The sequence below is a fragment of the Drosophila gunungcola genome, unplaced genomic scaffold, assembly GCF_025200985.1.
Source record: "Drosophila gunungcola strain Sukarami unplaced genomic scaffold, Dgunungcola_SK_2 000115F, whole genome shotgun sequence".
Classification (NCBI taxonomy): Eukaryota; Metazoa; Arthropoda; class Insecta; order Diptera; family Drosophilidae; genus Drosophila; species Drosophila gunungcola.
In genome coordinates this window covers 49143-63861 of record NW_026453276.1, presented here as the reverse complement: position 1 = coordinate 63861, position 14719 = coordinate 49143, and the positions used below count along the sequence as shown (strand labels likewise).

General features: G+C 42.8%; 2 protein-coding genes across 4 annotated transcripts in view; both read left to right on the top strand.

Annotated features, from left to right (window-relative positions):
• Positions 1–7138, top strand: part of LOC128265366 (basement membrane-specific heparan sulfate proteoglycan core protein) — an 88179-nt gene extending 81041 nt beyond the window's left edge. The window contains 9 exon segments of the mRNA XM_053001324.1: positions 160–383; positions 777–1049; positions 1433–1891; positions 2157–2623; positions 2702–3408; positions 3479–3895; positions 4345–4368; positions 4371–4491; positions 6404–7138. Of these exon segments, the coding sequence (XP_052857284.1) occupies positions 160–383; positions 777–1049; positions 1433–1891; positions 2157–2623; positions 2702–3408; positions 3479–3895; positions 4345–4368; positions 4371–4491; positions 6404–6446 (2735 nt within the window). The 3' untranslated portion in view covers positions 6447–7138.
• A 1139-nt stretch (positions 7139–8277) lies between these two features.
• Positions 8278–14719, top strand: part of LOC128265357 (interference hedgehog) — a 31935-nt gene continuing 25493 nt past the window's right edge. For 2 of the 3 annotated variants that reach the window (XM_053001313.1, XM_053001310.1), the window contains exons 1-2: positions 8278–8435; positions 9006–9102. The gene's annotated coding sequence lies outside the window, so the exon portion shown is untranslated. Of the gene's footprint in view, positions 8519–9005; positions 9103–14719 lie in introns of all 3 variants that reach the window. The other variant, XM_053001311.1, reaches the window with a different exon arrangement.

Sequence of the window (14719 nt, the reverse complement as noted above, 5' to 3'; positions counted from 1 at the left end):
TATCTACACACACATATATACACACATGCACCCATGCACCTGTGAATTGTCGCTGAATTGTGAACGTTCCGCCGAACATCCTTGTCGTCCTTGTCGACCTGTCGCCCCTGTCAATGTGTGTGTGTATCTGGTGTCCTGTCGGCTGTTGGGCGGTATCAGCGGCGACCCCGCCCCCCTACAGCCCCGCCTACCTGCCGCCGGTGCCCACGGCGCCCCCACACTTACCGGAAAGGACGCGCGACTACAGCCTGAAACTGGACCAACAGTCCTCCAACCTTCGAGTCGGTGAGGACACCGAAGTCGAGTGCTACTCCTCCGACGACACCTACACGGATGTCGTCTGGGAGCGGTCCGATAAAGCTCCACTGAGCAACAACGTCCGGGTGAGTTCGGTTCCAAATTACCATCCTCTATAGTGCTATATCTACGATCTCTGATCTTTGATCAGGACTTTAATACACAACCCTATAGCTAAGATTCCGTTAACTATGGTTTCGATTAACCACTCCTTAATAATTAATCTAGAACGGTAGCAATATAATATACCATCCTTTACATAGATACAATCTCTGATCTATAAACTTTGAACAGGGGTTTGACACCGTTAAGTACGTTTTCGACTTTCCATCAATTTCAATTAAATATTAACAATTAATGTACTTTTCCGTAACTACGATTCCTTTATACCGTTCTATATAATCTTATAAGCTTTCATTTAATTATGAAGTTATATTCCACAATATCATCAATATTATATTATCATTATTTACCTGCAGCAAGTGGGCAACCGCCTGGTGATCAGCGATGTGGCCCCAACCGATGCCGGCAACTATGTGTGCAAGTGCAAGACGGACGAAGGAGATCTGTACACCACCAGCTACGTACTCGAGGTCGAGGATCAGCCCCACGAACTGAAGAGCTCCAAGATAGTCTACGCCAAGGTGGGCGGAAATGCCCAGTTGCAGTGCGGAGCCGATGAAGCTAGACAGCCCACCTACCGCTGGTCCCGTCAATATGGACAACTCCAAGCGGGACGCAGTCTGCTCAGCGTAAGTCCCGAAACCGTAGCCCAAGCGCCTAAAACGTTTAATATACAAATACCTTCAGAAAAATACATTTTGTCCCTTTTATAGCAATTTTAAATCATTTAAAAATTAAAAAAAAAAATTGCAACAGAAAAAAATATTTAATCTATTTAATATATAGGTTTTTAGAATCTAAACTGATTTACAGTTATATAATCACAATAAAAATTCAACAAAATATAAAAATATTTTTCTGAGAACTGAAAACTTGTTTTTAAATATTACAAGTTTAACTATTTTATAGAGATTACATCTTTTAAAATTTGTATAAAACACACGTGGTTATATAACGCAATCTATTGGTCATCTATATAGACATCAGAAAACCTTTAATTTTGTAATTCCAGGAAAAGCTTTCCCTGGACAGCGTGCAGGCCAATGACGCCGGAACGTACATTTGCACGGCGGTATATGGCGACGGTGAGACGGCGGACTTCCCCAACATTTTGGTGGTGACGGGGGCGATTCCTCAGTTCCGCCAGGAACCACGCAGCTACATGAGTTTCCCCACGCTGCCGAACTCCTCGTTCAAGTTTAACTTTGAGCTCACCTTCCGGCCGGAAAATGGCGACGGATTGCTCCTCTTCAATGGACAAACCCGCGGAAGCGGCGACTACATCGCATTGTCGCTGAAGGATCGCTATGCGGAGTTCCGCTTCGATTTTGGCGGCAAACCGTTGCTGGTACGAGCGGAGGAGCCACTGGCTCTCAACGAGTGGCACACGGTTCGAGTGAGCCGCTCCAGGAGGGATGGCTACATCCAGGTGGACGAACAGCATCCGGTGGCATTCCCCACACTCCAGCAGGTAAAGACCTAGAACCCAAAACGTTATAGATCATATTATATTGAATACAAATGTATACTTAATACTCAAAAAACCGTATTACATGGCCTCAAAAATAGTCTGTTAAATTTGTGGCAGTAGGGTCCACAATTAATAAGTGGTGAAAAAAACAATCTTACGTATTTTAAAATTAGAGAGGACCTTATCTAAGACCTTAATTATTTTAATTAATTAATGATTAGTAGATAAAAATAATAATAATAACCTTCTTTTACCCAAACATTAGTTGCCCCAACTGGACCTGATTGAGGATCTGTACATTGGCGGAGTGCCCAACTGGGAACTCCTGCCGGAGGAGGCGGTTGGTCAGCAGTTGGGATTCGTGGGCTGCATCAGCCGTTTGACCCTGCAAGGACGCACCGTGGAACTGATCCGGGAGGCCAAGTTCAAGGAGGGCATCTCCGACTGCCGGCCCTGTGCCGCTGGACCTTGCCAAAACGAGGGAGTCTGCCTGGAGAGCCAGACGGAGCAGGCCTACACATGCATTTGCCAGCCGGGATGGACGGGAAGGAACTGTGCCATCCAGGGCACCCAGTGCACGGCCGGAGTCTGCGGCGCCGGACGCTGCGAGAATACGGAGAACGACATGGAGTGCCTGTGCCCGCTGAACCGGACCGGTGATCGATGCCAGTACATTGAGCATTTGAGCGAGCACAGCCTCAATTTCAAGGACAACAGTTTTGCGGCCTACGGGTAAGTTCTGTTTGTGATTGTGCTGTTTGTGTTTGTGATTCCCTGAAACTAACTAACCGACTACCGATTCCCCTGCAGAACCCCGAAACTGACCAAAGTCAACATAACACTCTCCGTGCGTCCGTCGAGCTTGATCGACTCCGTGATTTTGTACACGGCGGAATCCAGTTTGCCCAGCGGCGATTACTTGGCCCTGGTACTCCGTGGCGGTCACGTGGAGCTGCTGATCAATACGGCCGCCCGCTTGGATCCCGTGGTGGTGCGATCCGCGGAGCCACTGCCCCTGAACCGCTGGACGAGAATCGAGATCCGGCGTCGCCTGGGCGAGGGCATCCTGCGGGTGGGCGATGGACCAGAGCGCAAGGCCAAGGCCCCGGGATCGGATCGCATACTGTCGCTCAAGACGCCGCTCTATGTGGGCGGCTACGATCGGTCGACGGTCAAGATCAATCGGGATGTGAACATCACCAAGGGCTTCGATGGCTGCATCTCCAGGCTCTACAATTCGCAGAAGGCCGTTCAACTTTTGGCCGACATCAAGGATGCGGCGAATATCCAGAACTGCGGCGAGACAAACGAGATAAGTGGCGGCGACGAGGATGTCGACAATGAGCCATTGGTGCCGCCCCCAGTCCCAGAGGTCCACAACGAGGACGAACTGCAGCCATATGCGATGGCTCCGTGTGCCAGCGATCCCTGCGAGAACGGCGGAAGCTGCAGCGAGCAGGAGGCCATGGCCGTTTGCTCCTGTCCCCTCGGTTTCAGCGGCAAACACTGCCAGGAGCGTAAGTTTATGCCTTTGGCCAAATAAAATGGCAAAGAGGCCATCTAATCCCCATCCCGATTTAACTGCAGACATCCAGCTGGGCTTCAACGCCTCGTTCCGCGGCGATGGCTTCGTGGAGCTCAATCGCACCTACTTCAATGCCGCCCTGGAGCAATCATACACCTCCATGGTCATCGTGTTCACCACCAGCCAGCCCAATGGTCTGCTCTACTGGTGGGGCCAAGAGGCCGGAGAGGAGTACACCGGACAGGACTTCATCGCCGCCGCCGTTGTCGATGGCTATGTGGAGTTCTCCATGCGACTCGATGGCGAGGAGGCGGTGATCCGGAATAGCGAGACCCGCGTGGACAACGGAGAGCGGCACATTGTGATCGCCAAGCGGGCGGACAACACCGCCGTCCTGGAAGTGGAACGCGTGCTGCACTCGGGTGAAACCCGACCCACCAGCAAGAAGGCGATGAAGCTGCCGGGCAATGTGTTTGTCGGTAAGTGTCCTTTCAAAATAAGCGCAAATTCTTGAGCCTACAATTCTTTCTGAAATGCTTTATAAACCCTTTTTGTCATCTCAGATGAGCTTAAGAACTTGCGATTTAGTTTGCTTGGTCTCATAACCTCAGCTAACCTCTTTTGATAACGAAATTCTAATCGAATCAATTTCTTACAAACTACAATTACAATTTCTTCACAAAATGGGAGACCTAGAAATAGCCGCGAATTCTTGAGCACATAATACGTTCTTTAATGATTTAACCATGATATATATATATATTTATATTTGTAAAATAGAGTCCCTATGATTTACAAAATGATGAGGTTAGAGTTGATTTAGAAGAGCTTAAGAATTGGCGAATTCATTTCTTACGTCTGTGAACCTCTACAATAATCTTTTGTCAACGAATGTCTAATCGAATCAATTTCAAATTCCCTTTTCCAGGTGGCGCTCCGGATATCGCACAGTTCCGGGCAACCGCTACAAGCACAGCTTCAACGGATGCATCGTGGTCGTCGAGGGCGAAACCGTGGGCCAAATTAACCTTAGTTCAGCTGCCATCAACGGAGTGAATGTCAATGTCTGTCCCGCGTAAGTAAACCCCATCATCTTTCTTGAGAACTCTTCCCCAGCTTTTGTGACTTATCGATCCTCCGCCTACCTGCGATCAGCCTGTGGAATCCTTCTAGCCTCGTTCACCAGGAGATCGGTGATGATCTGGTTATGGATTACCATGTGGATGATAGGGATTTCAGTTTCTTCGACGAGCTAGATCAACCGCCACCCGTGCATATTTTCTATCCACGTCCCAAGATCAATGACCTCAACACCAGCAGAGCCCATCGAGTGGTTCTATCGTTATCGCTTGGGCTATCGATCGTCCTCTTGGGCAGCCGCCTATCGGTGATGTCCTTGTGTCTATTGCCCGCCCCCAGCTAAGCTCGATTCATCAGGGTCGCAACGGGATTGATATCGAAACAGATGGACTAATCCGTTAAACACCAACAGTTAGCTAAGGGCAACTGTACCGTACCCCCTACTTAAACGTGAAAGGAATCTTCTTCCATTTTCGTTAACCCAGAACAGAGGCGGCTATGACACTTTTTAAGCCTATGTGACACTGGTTTAAGTTGAAAAAAAAACAACCAGTTGTCTAATAGGGGTTATGTTAACTGTTGGCTAAATTATTTCCAGCAAAAATTGATTTTACTATCTAGTTGCTGAAATAGAAAGATATATAACTAAATATAAAAACTCCTCTTTCTGTTTGGTACCTTGAAATATTTAAATAGATGTGACGGCATTGTTGCAATTTCTAATTTAATGTAGGTGGAAAATAGGTCTGTTCGAATATACAACGTTAAGACATCTCATTCAATCAACATTTAAAAGGAGAAAATCTAGCCAGTGTCATAGCCGCATAACCCCAACCGTTTACAATATAGTCATATATATTTGGGAGTGTTAAAATTGGAATTATCGTGCCATATCATTGCAGAATATAATGTTATATTATACAAAGTATAGTTAGTACCGCAGCCAGATAAACGAACATAGATAATCGACTAGTATTAAGCCATCCTCAAGGATACTAAGACTCTAAGCGTGTTTTTTTTCTAGTCAAATAGTTAGCACTGAACCGAACATAAGCGGAATATTTATACATATATGGTATTGTTACATATCTTGTCTATCAACTTATAGTTGGATTATTCTCGTTTCGAAGCCAAGCTCAGGGCACCCAGCTCTAAAGCTATATATCTGAATGTACTCGGACACCAATTGTCAATAGGTAGAAAAGGCTGGTATAGATAGGTGGTGTTCTATAGAAAAAACACCCTCGATACAGATATCGGTGCAATCTATCCTGCGATACTGAGGCTCTAGCTCAATGTAGTCAAAACTTATCCTGCTTTGTGACCATAGCTATAAATACTACAAATTAATAATATTATGTTACATTGAAGGGCAGTGCGTTTCAGTTTTATAGGGTAAAGAATCCCTCATTATGATAAGTAACTTTTATTAAAATCTGTTTATTTTTACCTGATCTCAATAACTCTCAAAAAGATGCAAAAGATTAAAAACATTTTCCGTTAAATATTCATATTTCTGAAACGCACAGTTGCTCAATATACTTACTTACATAAATATTAATATTCATATATATTTACATAAATATATTACGGTCTGTAAAAATCGGATATCGTATGTATGGAGAAATCAAAGTTCTTCTCGTTGAGGCAAAGTCTGAAAATGCAGTTTAGCGAGGCTTTTAACCAACTTTTACACATTTCAGAATATAAAATATTGTTGTTGCTAGCGTTCGTAAGCTTAGAAACAAGTCATATAAAAGAAAAAATCATTTTGGTTTCCATTCTATTATGATTTTATTTTGTTGAACTTCTACTATTTCACTCATTATTTATATTTCTTTCATATTTCTTTTTTATTTTTCTTAATTTACTTATGATTTCCTTGGTTTCTTTTCGGTTTTCACCAGTCACGACGAACCCCTGGGAGGAACCGAACCGCCAGTCGTCTGAGGACACAACCAGCAACCGAAATTAGCTTTTTAATTAAACATTAACAAAAGAAACAAAAAGAAAAAACCATTTTTATATATACAACATATGAATAAGCCCCAAGCAAAACCACAACAAATTTGAGTGTTATATGGCAAACAGATAATATAATAACAAAAACACAAAAAAAAAAGAGAGAAACGATCACTTCAACTAAGAAGCTTCTTCGATCCTTAAGTCTAAGTTAAGATTGTAGCAAGAAAAAAGCGAATATCACAAACATTTATGTAACAAAAGCGCCATGCGAGAAGTGAAACGAAACAGAAACAATAATGCAATTAATGCAAATAATACAGATAAAGCCTAGAACCCTAAGAACTAACTAACTAACTCGAGCAACAACAACGCATACTAGCCAACTGCAACCACAACAACCACAATAGTGAAGGCATTTTAATTATAATTTTAGTTTCTAGCTTATATCTATGACTACGACTCTTTTTTTTGTGAACCCAGTGTAAAATGTTGGAAATCGGAAATTGGCCCTACACACACACACACACTCACACACACGTTATTAATTAAATACCAATTGATACCATATAATGATAAAAGAAATACTATGAATGCAACTATTGTGAACGAACGAAAATCGTTGAGTGGATAAAAAGCAAAAGCAGAAGCAGAAGATATATTAAAATGAAATCAACAACTATTCGCAAGGTGTTTAATTGCGGGAGGAGCGGGTCATCCAAGCATAAGATCAAAATTCCATAAATATAACATCTTTAATATATATTACCGATTATTACCGATTCAAGGACTTTCCAGCTGAAAAGGTATTTATGTTTCATATAAAAATATAAGAAAAAAACGAAAGCTTACTTCGGCAAGCCGAATTTTTATTACCCTTGCAGTCTAGGGATGGATCCGAAACTATATAAAACCATTATATTATATAAGACAACAGAAAAATGAGATATGCGCATATATATTGATAAACGACCAAATGTAGTAAGTTTTACCCGGTCGTTACTATGGCAGCTAATGGATATAGTCGCCCGATCGATTTCGTAACATTATCAGTTTGTTATAAAAGAAAATAAGATTTGAAAGTTTGAAGAACGATTGCGAAAGTTTCAAATCTCTAGCTTTTAAGCTGAGCTCACAAACGGTATACAAATTGTGGGGCAGACGGACATGGCAAGATCGACTCTCCTAGTCATGCTGATCAAGAATATATATACTTTATAGGGTTGGGAATATATATCCTTCAAATTTCTTGATTATAGTTTTTAAAATTTGAATACAGTTTTTAAGGCTAGTATAAGTAAAAATTCATAAATTTCAACAGTTAAGTATTTAAGATTTCTTAATGATACAATATTTGAGACGTGGTTTTTAATGGTGGATGGAATGGCTTTTAAAAGGTTCCAGTACTCTCCAAATGCTTATCAGGTTATATGCTTATATTTTTAGTATTGATGTATTGAAGGTTTTTATAAAGTGTTCACAGTTCGTTGCTAGGATCTTTAAATAATACCATTTTTGACATCCCCATAGTGGGTGGAATGAATTTGAAAACGAGTACCTGATAGAACAAATTAAAATTAATCTCAGTACCTAATAGTTTAGAGAAAATGGGGATCGTTTGTGGCTTGTACTTATAAAACATAATATTTAAAGAAATATTGTACTTTCATAATATTTCAGTTCTTAACAGAATATTCTTATTTTGGCACGTGAAATTCTCTCTCTCGACGCTCGCGCTCCTCTCTCTCTCTCTCTCTCTCTGTATCTCCGCTGACGCGGTGGTCTCGGCTCTCGGCCGTCAGCTGAAAATTCATTTCGCTGCCCGCCGCCTACCGAGAAAGTCGTGTTTGCGGAGCAACGCTGCGCCTTGGGGAAAGATACCAGCGCACCAGAGATTTATATTAACCCTTGGCGCCCGCGTTGTGCTAATTACCGTTATTTGCTTACCCTTTTTTTTTGGCTGTTTCAAAATACACTGTGAGTGCCTAGCTGTATTGAAAATTAAAAAGTGATAGGAGTCTCGAGAGAGGAGAACCTCTCGAGTCTCGAGAGCGAGAAAAGTGCGTGTGCCAAGTTTGTTTTTATTTTTAAAACGGCTAAAACGGCAACCGGCTAAAAAGACAGCGGCGTCGCGTTTAAAAAAAAAAAAAAAAAAACACCTAATAACTGTAAATTATGGTTTCGGCGGAACATCAATAATTTTCGGATATTTGTCAAAAAGCGAGAGGGAAATGGCATTGGTGCAGCAGCAGTGATCCCCAGATATCATATATCGTATTTCGGACATTTGGACATTCGGCGGATGTGACTAAGAGCCACGAAATTCAATTTAACCCGATGCCAATCGCCGTGTTCCCGTGTGGTGTGTTTAAAAGGCTGTTTGAAAATGCCATAAAATTTTAATAGGTTTATTTTATTTGGGTTGCCTTTCCTCTCGGCACTTATTGTTCTTTACCTACTTGTTTTTTGTTTGATGGGAAAAATCGCAAGAATGCCGCGTCCAACAAAGTGATCAAAATCTAATCAAAGTATTTACCGTTCGTTTAGCGTGCGACAAGGAGGAGGTAGCGATCGGCGTAAAGAGAAGAGGATAGGAGTAAGGAGAGGATTTGATTTACCTGCCCTTCGAAATTGCAGCCAACAGGTGAGTTTTGAAAACGGTAAATTGCCAGTGGCTCGAAAGTAGTTCATCTGGTCAGTTCAGTCCGTAAATGTCCGTAGATCAGAAAAAACACCCCCTCTCCACCCCATCGCCGAATAACCACTGCCATATCGATCGATTCCAGTTGACAAGTTTTCGCGATGGCCATGTGGCTATGTCCTTTTTTGGCCAACAGGCGATGGCCAATGGCCAATGGCCAATTGCCAATTGCCGTTACTTTTATGTGTCAGCGGGCCCCCAACCAAAATAACAACAAGTGTTGCACATCAAAATCAGCGCGTACATAAACCAGAAAAGTGGAGAACCAAACCAGTAATTTGTTGGTTGGCGGGGGGTTTGAAGACCATTCTTCGTTCCCCCTTTTTTGCTCGTTGATAACATTAATGAACTGTCTATGTGCTGAGCACCAGAATAGAAACTTAAGATAGGGAAAGGATGCACAACTACAGTGGGACCTCTAAAAACACGAAAAAATTAAGCTCAAATGTGGAACTAAAAAATGTTAACTTGGGGATTTAAAAATTAAAAAAAAATAATATGGAACTAAGCCTTCTTATAAAACTTATTTACTTATTTTTCTTCGAAAGGTAATGGATTTTAGAGATTTAAGTAATAAAATTGTTCATTTAACAGTACCTATTCCTACACTTTAGCTATGGATATTACACTATACTAAACATTTGATTTGATTTGATTATGTATGGGGTTGTTAAAAATTTAACTTTGTAGTGAGCGTTGGAATGTAGATATATGTGACTCCTCCACAGTCCGTCTTAGCCAAGTTCAACTGTAGTTCGAGCACGCACATTTTTGTTGCCATTGGCAAAAGGTGAGAGAGCGGAATGCAACAGGCAGCTGGTCGCAGAACAAGATCATCTGGGAGAGAAAGAGATACAGAGGTGTATCCAGAGAACCGGACCCATGCCCAAAGCCAAAACCAAACCGGAGAGCATTCCCATTTTCCTGCCTCCTTTCCGCTGACAATAAATCAAAGGGCAGGGGGAAAAGCCCAACAATAAAAATCAAGGCAAGTGTCGTCGTCTCATTCTGCAGTCCAGAAAGGAAAGGGAAGGTTGGGGAGGGGTGGGGAAGGGAAGGGAAGAGGATTGGAAGTGGGATGGGAATTGGGAATGAGAATGGGAATGGCTATGAGAATGAGAATGAGAATGAGAATGGTCAGAGAGCCTTTGTCTCGTTGTTGATGGGATTTCATTATTACTTTCGATTGTGGCCCATTGAGACACAGTTCCTTCGCTCCGTCTTGTTCTTCATCGAAAATGCAGGCAAACAAAAAGGTCTTTGGGTCCAAACAAAAATAAACACGCCGTGCAGCATCATCATCATCCTCACCGTCACCGTCATCGTTCCCATTCCCAGTCCCAATCTTATACCATCCACATCCACATCCACATCCACATCGTCATCTTCCCGGGCTCCTTTGGCTGCAGCTCTAATCGCATAAGCAGAAAGACCAGGTGAATTGAGGATGAGGGGAGCAAGAAGACTGGGCCACACACTGAAAGAAGGTAGAAAATAAATAAAGCGATAAATGGAAAATAAATTTCAAAAAATTGCTTTTCAAGTGGCCCAGCGTCAGGAACCCCTGCCTCCCTAAATCGGAGATCTATTCGATGGTGGCCTCCCAGGTTCCATGCTAACTGACTGTTTGACGAGCTACTGGCTTGAAACTTGGCCAGAACAGGTCCTTTTCACTGGGGAATCGATCTAGGTCTGTGATGCATCCATTGGAATTGGTTGAGCATAAAACGAGATAATTGGGTTGGAAAGTAAAAGGTTAAGATGCTATTGCCATTCAAATTCCTTGAGAACATGATTGCGATAACAATCGAATGGGTCACCCATCGTTTGTTACCAATTTTAAATTTGTCTTGATTATTAGTTTCTAGAAAGTCATATTTTATACTATACTTTTTGTATAACATAAATTCCTATTTTTTTTATAACACGTTTAGGCAGTACCAAATATCTAAACCGTAATTTTCGTATTCTTTTCTCTCAAATTTCATGGCCAAAACGATCGCGATCGATTCTCGCACATCATTAATACTGATCCACTGAGCTAGTTTCCATCCAGCCCACATTCTACCATATCTCACAGTCATAATGAGGAAAACAGAATGCTCCGAGTGCATTCGCCATCAAAATTAGACATTGACACCTTTTCCCCTTGGGATTTCGATTTTGATTTCGATTTCGATTCCGAAACGGATTTCGGTTCCGTAAAAACGGCGCATAAAAATTATTTCACGCCACGCCGAAATGGGCCCCAAGAAATTATGATTAATGTTGAAAACATAAATTGGATTTGATTTCTGTTTGTTTGCCGCTTTCGTGCAGCTTTGTCTCGCTTTTTTCTCGCTCTTTTTTCGGTGTTTTGTGTCTTTTTCGGGGCTTTTTCTTGGTCTTGGTCGTCATGGATGTGTGTTTTTTTTTTTTTTTTTATATATTTTGTATTTTTTTTTTGTATTTTTTTTTGCTAGGTAGCCGCCGCCTGTTCATTAGCACAGACTAATCATTGGAGCACAAGAGGCTGCCGTGGGGCAGGAGAAAAAAAGATCGGGAAAAGGTGGCAATCAACGTGAATGAATGAATGGTTGAACTCTCGTCTCGACTTTGAATCTTGTGAATGAGCCTGAGACGCGGAGAAGCCATGAATGGGAGGTTTTTGTCAGAGGAGGGGAGGGGTTATGTTTCTCCTCGCCTTTTTTTGTGATCTTCGCTCTCCCCCAGCGGAAGTGTAATTGCAGGCTGAATTGGCCCGGATTCCGATTCGGATTTGGATTGGGTTTTGATTTTGGTTTTGGTTTTGGTTCGGGATTGGGAGTCATCTCAGGCCCGTTTTTTTTTTTTGGAGCGGCGCCTTGCATCACAGGGTAAATTAGCCTCGAAAAAAGACAAATGACGGCGATGAAGAATAGGTAGTACTGAAACAGCTGAACATGAAGAATTAGAGATAGAAAACGGAAGCGCATTACAAGCCGCCAACGTAATCTGATCCCATATGTTCTTCTGAATGCTGCCACGCCCACGGATCCCTGAATTCTGGCTTCAGTCGAGAGAAGGAGGCGAATCTCTGGCACGTAATTCTTCAGCTTATCGCACTAAAGACATCGGTAGCAGAGACTGTAAAAAATATCTCTCGGATTGAACACATCAATTGCTGTGGATATTGGTAAGCCGAAACGGGGAATGCGGTTCCACAAACTTAAGACATAGTTTGTTGAATATGTTTGCAGAAAGTTTAAGGAATGTGTTTTAGACTATTGGTTAACATAAAAATAGATTATTGAAACACAGTCGTTCAGTTTTCGGACTATCGACTGTGCAGTGATGACCCAAAAGTTAGTCAAATAGTGCCTACGAACGGGACCTATTTGACTGTCTTTATAGAGAGCAATGTCATCATCAATCTAGAACAAACCGCAGTAGTTGAAACAGAGACGATGACAGTAGTGCATAAATAAATGTACCTCCCCAGCCGAACTGCTCCTTATCGGCGGGGACATCGGCGGTCCGTGACGATGACAAACGGCAACTTTGGAGCGGCGACGGCGGCAATCACCATTGCCCGCGGACAGAAAGAGACGGAGACACAGAGAGGCAGAAAGAGACGGCAGACAGAGACAGACAGGAAGTGGGCTATTTGCACTCCAATCCCAAAACAAGTCATAATTTTCGACAATGGGCCGCAGACGACACTACGGTTACGTGGAATTCGGCTACCTCCGCCGCCTGTGCCTCCTTTATCTCGTACATCTCCGCCCTCTGGAGTTTTGATAAAGTGGCTCGTCGGCGGGACGAGAGACATTTAATAAGCGACAATTTAGCGCTGAAGTCTGACATTGACACAGGTAGGGAATCGCAGTAACAATACCCAGGTAGCCTCCTCCTCCTCCTCCTCCTCCTCCGCCTCATCTTCTGTTTCATTTTTTCCCTTCTACCTATAATGTCGCGCTCAGTGATTCAGGAACTCCGGCAAGTGTTCACTGACAAGGGAAAGAACTCAAAGGGATGTGCGGATGTTGATATCTTCAGCGGAGATCGACTGGAATGGGTCGCCTGATCTATAAAACCAATTTTAAACGGTTCACTTCTAGGCGGACAAAGAAAATCTAGGAATATCGGATCAAGAAATAACGTGAATGAATTGTGGAATATTGCCTGAAACTAATGAAACGATTTCGGAATTTAAAGTGGTTACTTTACAAACTGACCAGAGCCCAAACATGTTTTGGCCCACGATAATAGTGTTCAGAGATATGCCACAAATCCTATGAAATGAATAGAAAATGCTTATGTTTTAGATATAACCAAACCTTATGATCGAAATCTTAAGCCCGGCTTACCATCACACGATCTTCACCGACCCCAATGGAAAACTTTTGGTTAATCAATGAACCGACATAAGGCCAAAACTGTTTGATGGATTAGAGCCCCGCTTTCCCATTTTATCCCGCGCACACCTGTTTCAAGCAGTTTTTAATTAGAGCCTTCCCCCAAAAAGGGGAAGCAACTCCGAGGGGGGTTTTTGGGGTTTTGGTATGGGAGGCCTGGGGCCAGGGGCCACGATGATGTATTAATTTCCCACAAGCACTGTGAAAATATTGAATAATCGAACTGCTTCGATTTCCGTCTAACTAGCCATCAGTTCAGGGGCGGGGGCAAAGGGGGCTTTGGCTCAGCACGTAGCTGTCAGCATTAGATGGGGGGAAAAAAGGGGTCGATCGCCAGCTGTGTATGGGGTTTGGTTCAGAACATTTGTGAACTCAATTAAAATAGCAGACGGCGATCGGCATGTCTACGGCCATCTCCCCTCTTTTTTTATTTTTTTTTTTCTTTGGCTATAGGATCCATGCAAATGCTGAAATCCAAGATTCCAATGCCGATTCGAACTTTGCACGTCTCAGAGCCTCTCCTCCGAGTGGTAATTAAACCTGCGTGGAAACAGGAAAAAAAACGAAACGAAATAAACACATACATACCAGAGCGAGCAGCAGTAACATAAAGAGTAGGAGACCGCGAATGAATAGACAGACATTCCTCGGCCACCGTGGGGCAATTAGAAAATGAGTTCGAAGCCAACTCAGCGAACGCAAACGTTCCATTCCGAGATCCAAGATACAAGATCCGAGCTCCGAGCTCCGAGCTCCGAGCTCCATTCGCAGGCCAACTCTCGAGTCATAGATCAGCGTTCATGATAAGCCAGATCTGGAAATAAGTTAAGGCACTCGAGACGCCATATGCGGACTATGGGATACCTACGAAGGGGACGCTAGTCCACACAAGCTCTCTTTAAGATAATGGTCAGATTTCCTGGACCTCTTAAGCACTCTAGGACATTGCGAAAAGCTTTTAGGTAGCCAGGGACAGGGCTTCTCGATAGATAGGGACATTAGTAAAACTTAATTAGGATCAACCATTTATCATAATTCCATTCTTAACCAAGGCCCCAAAACACCATTAGTAATATGTGATCTGCAATTAATACTTTAAACATACCTTTGAAAATGGTCAAGTTGACCCTGCTCAAAAGTGAAGTCCTAATAAGTCTTACTTACCAAGTTACATTAAAAAAAAA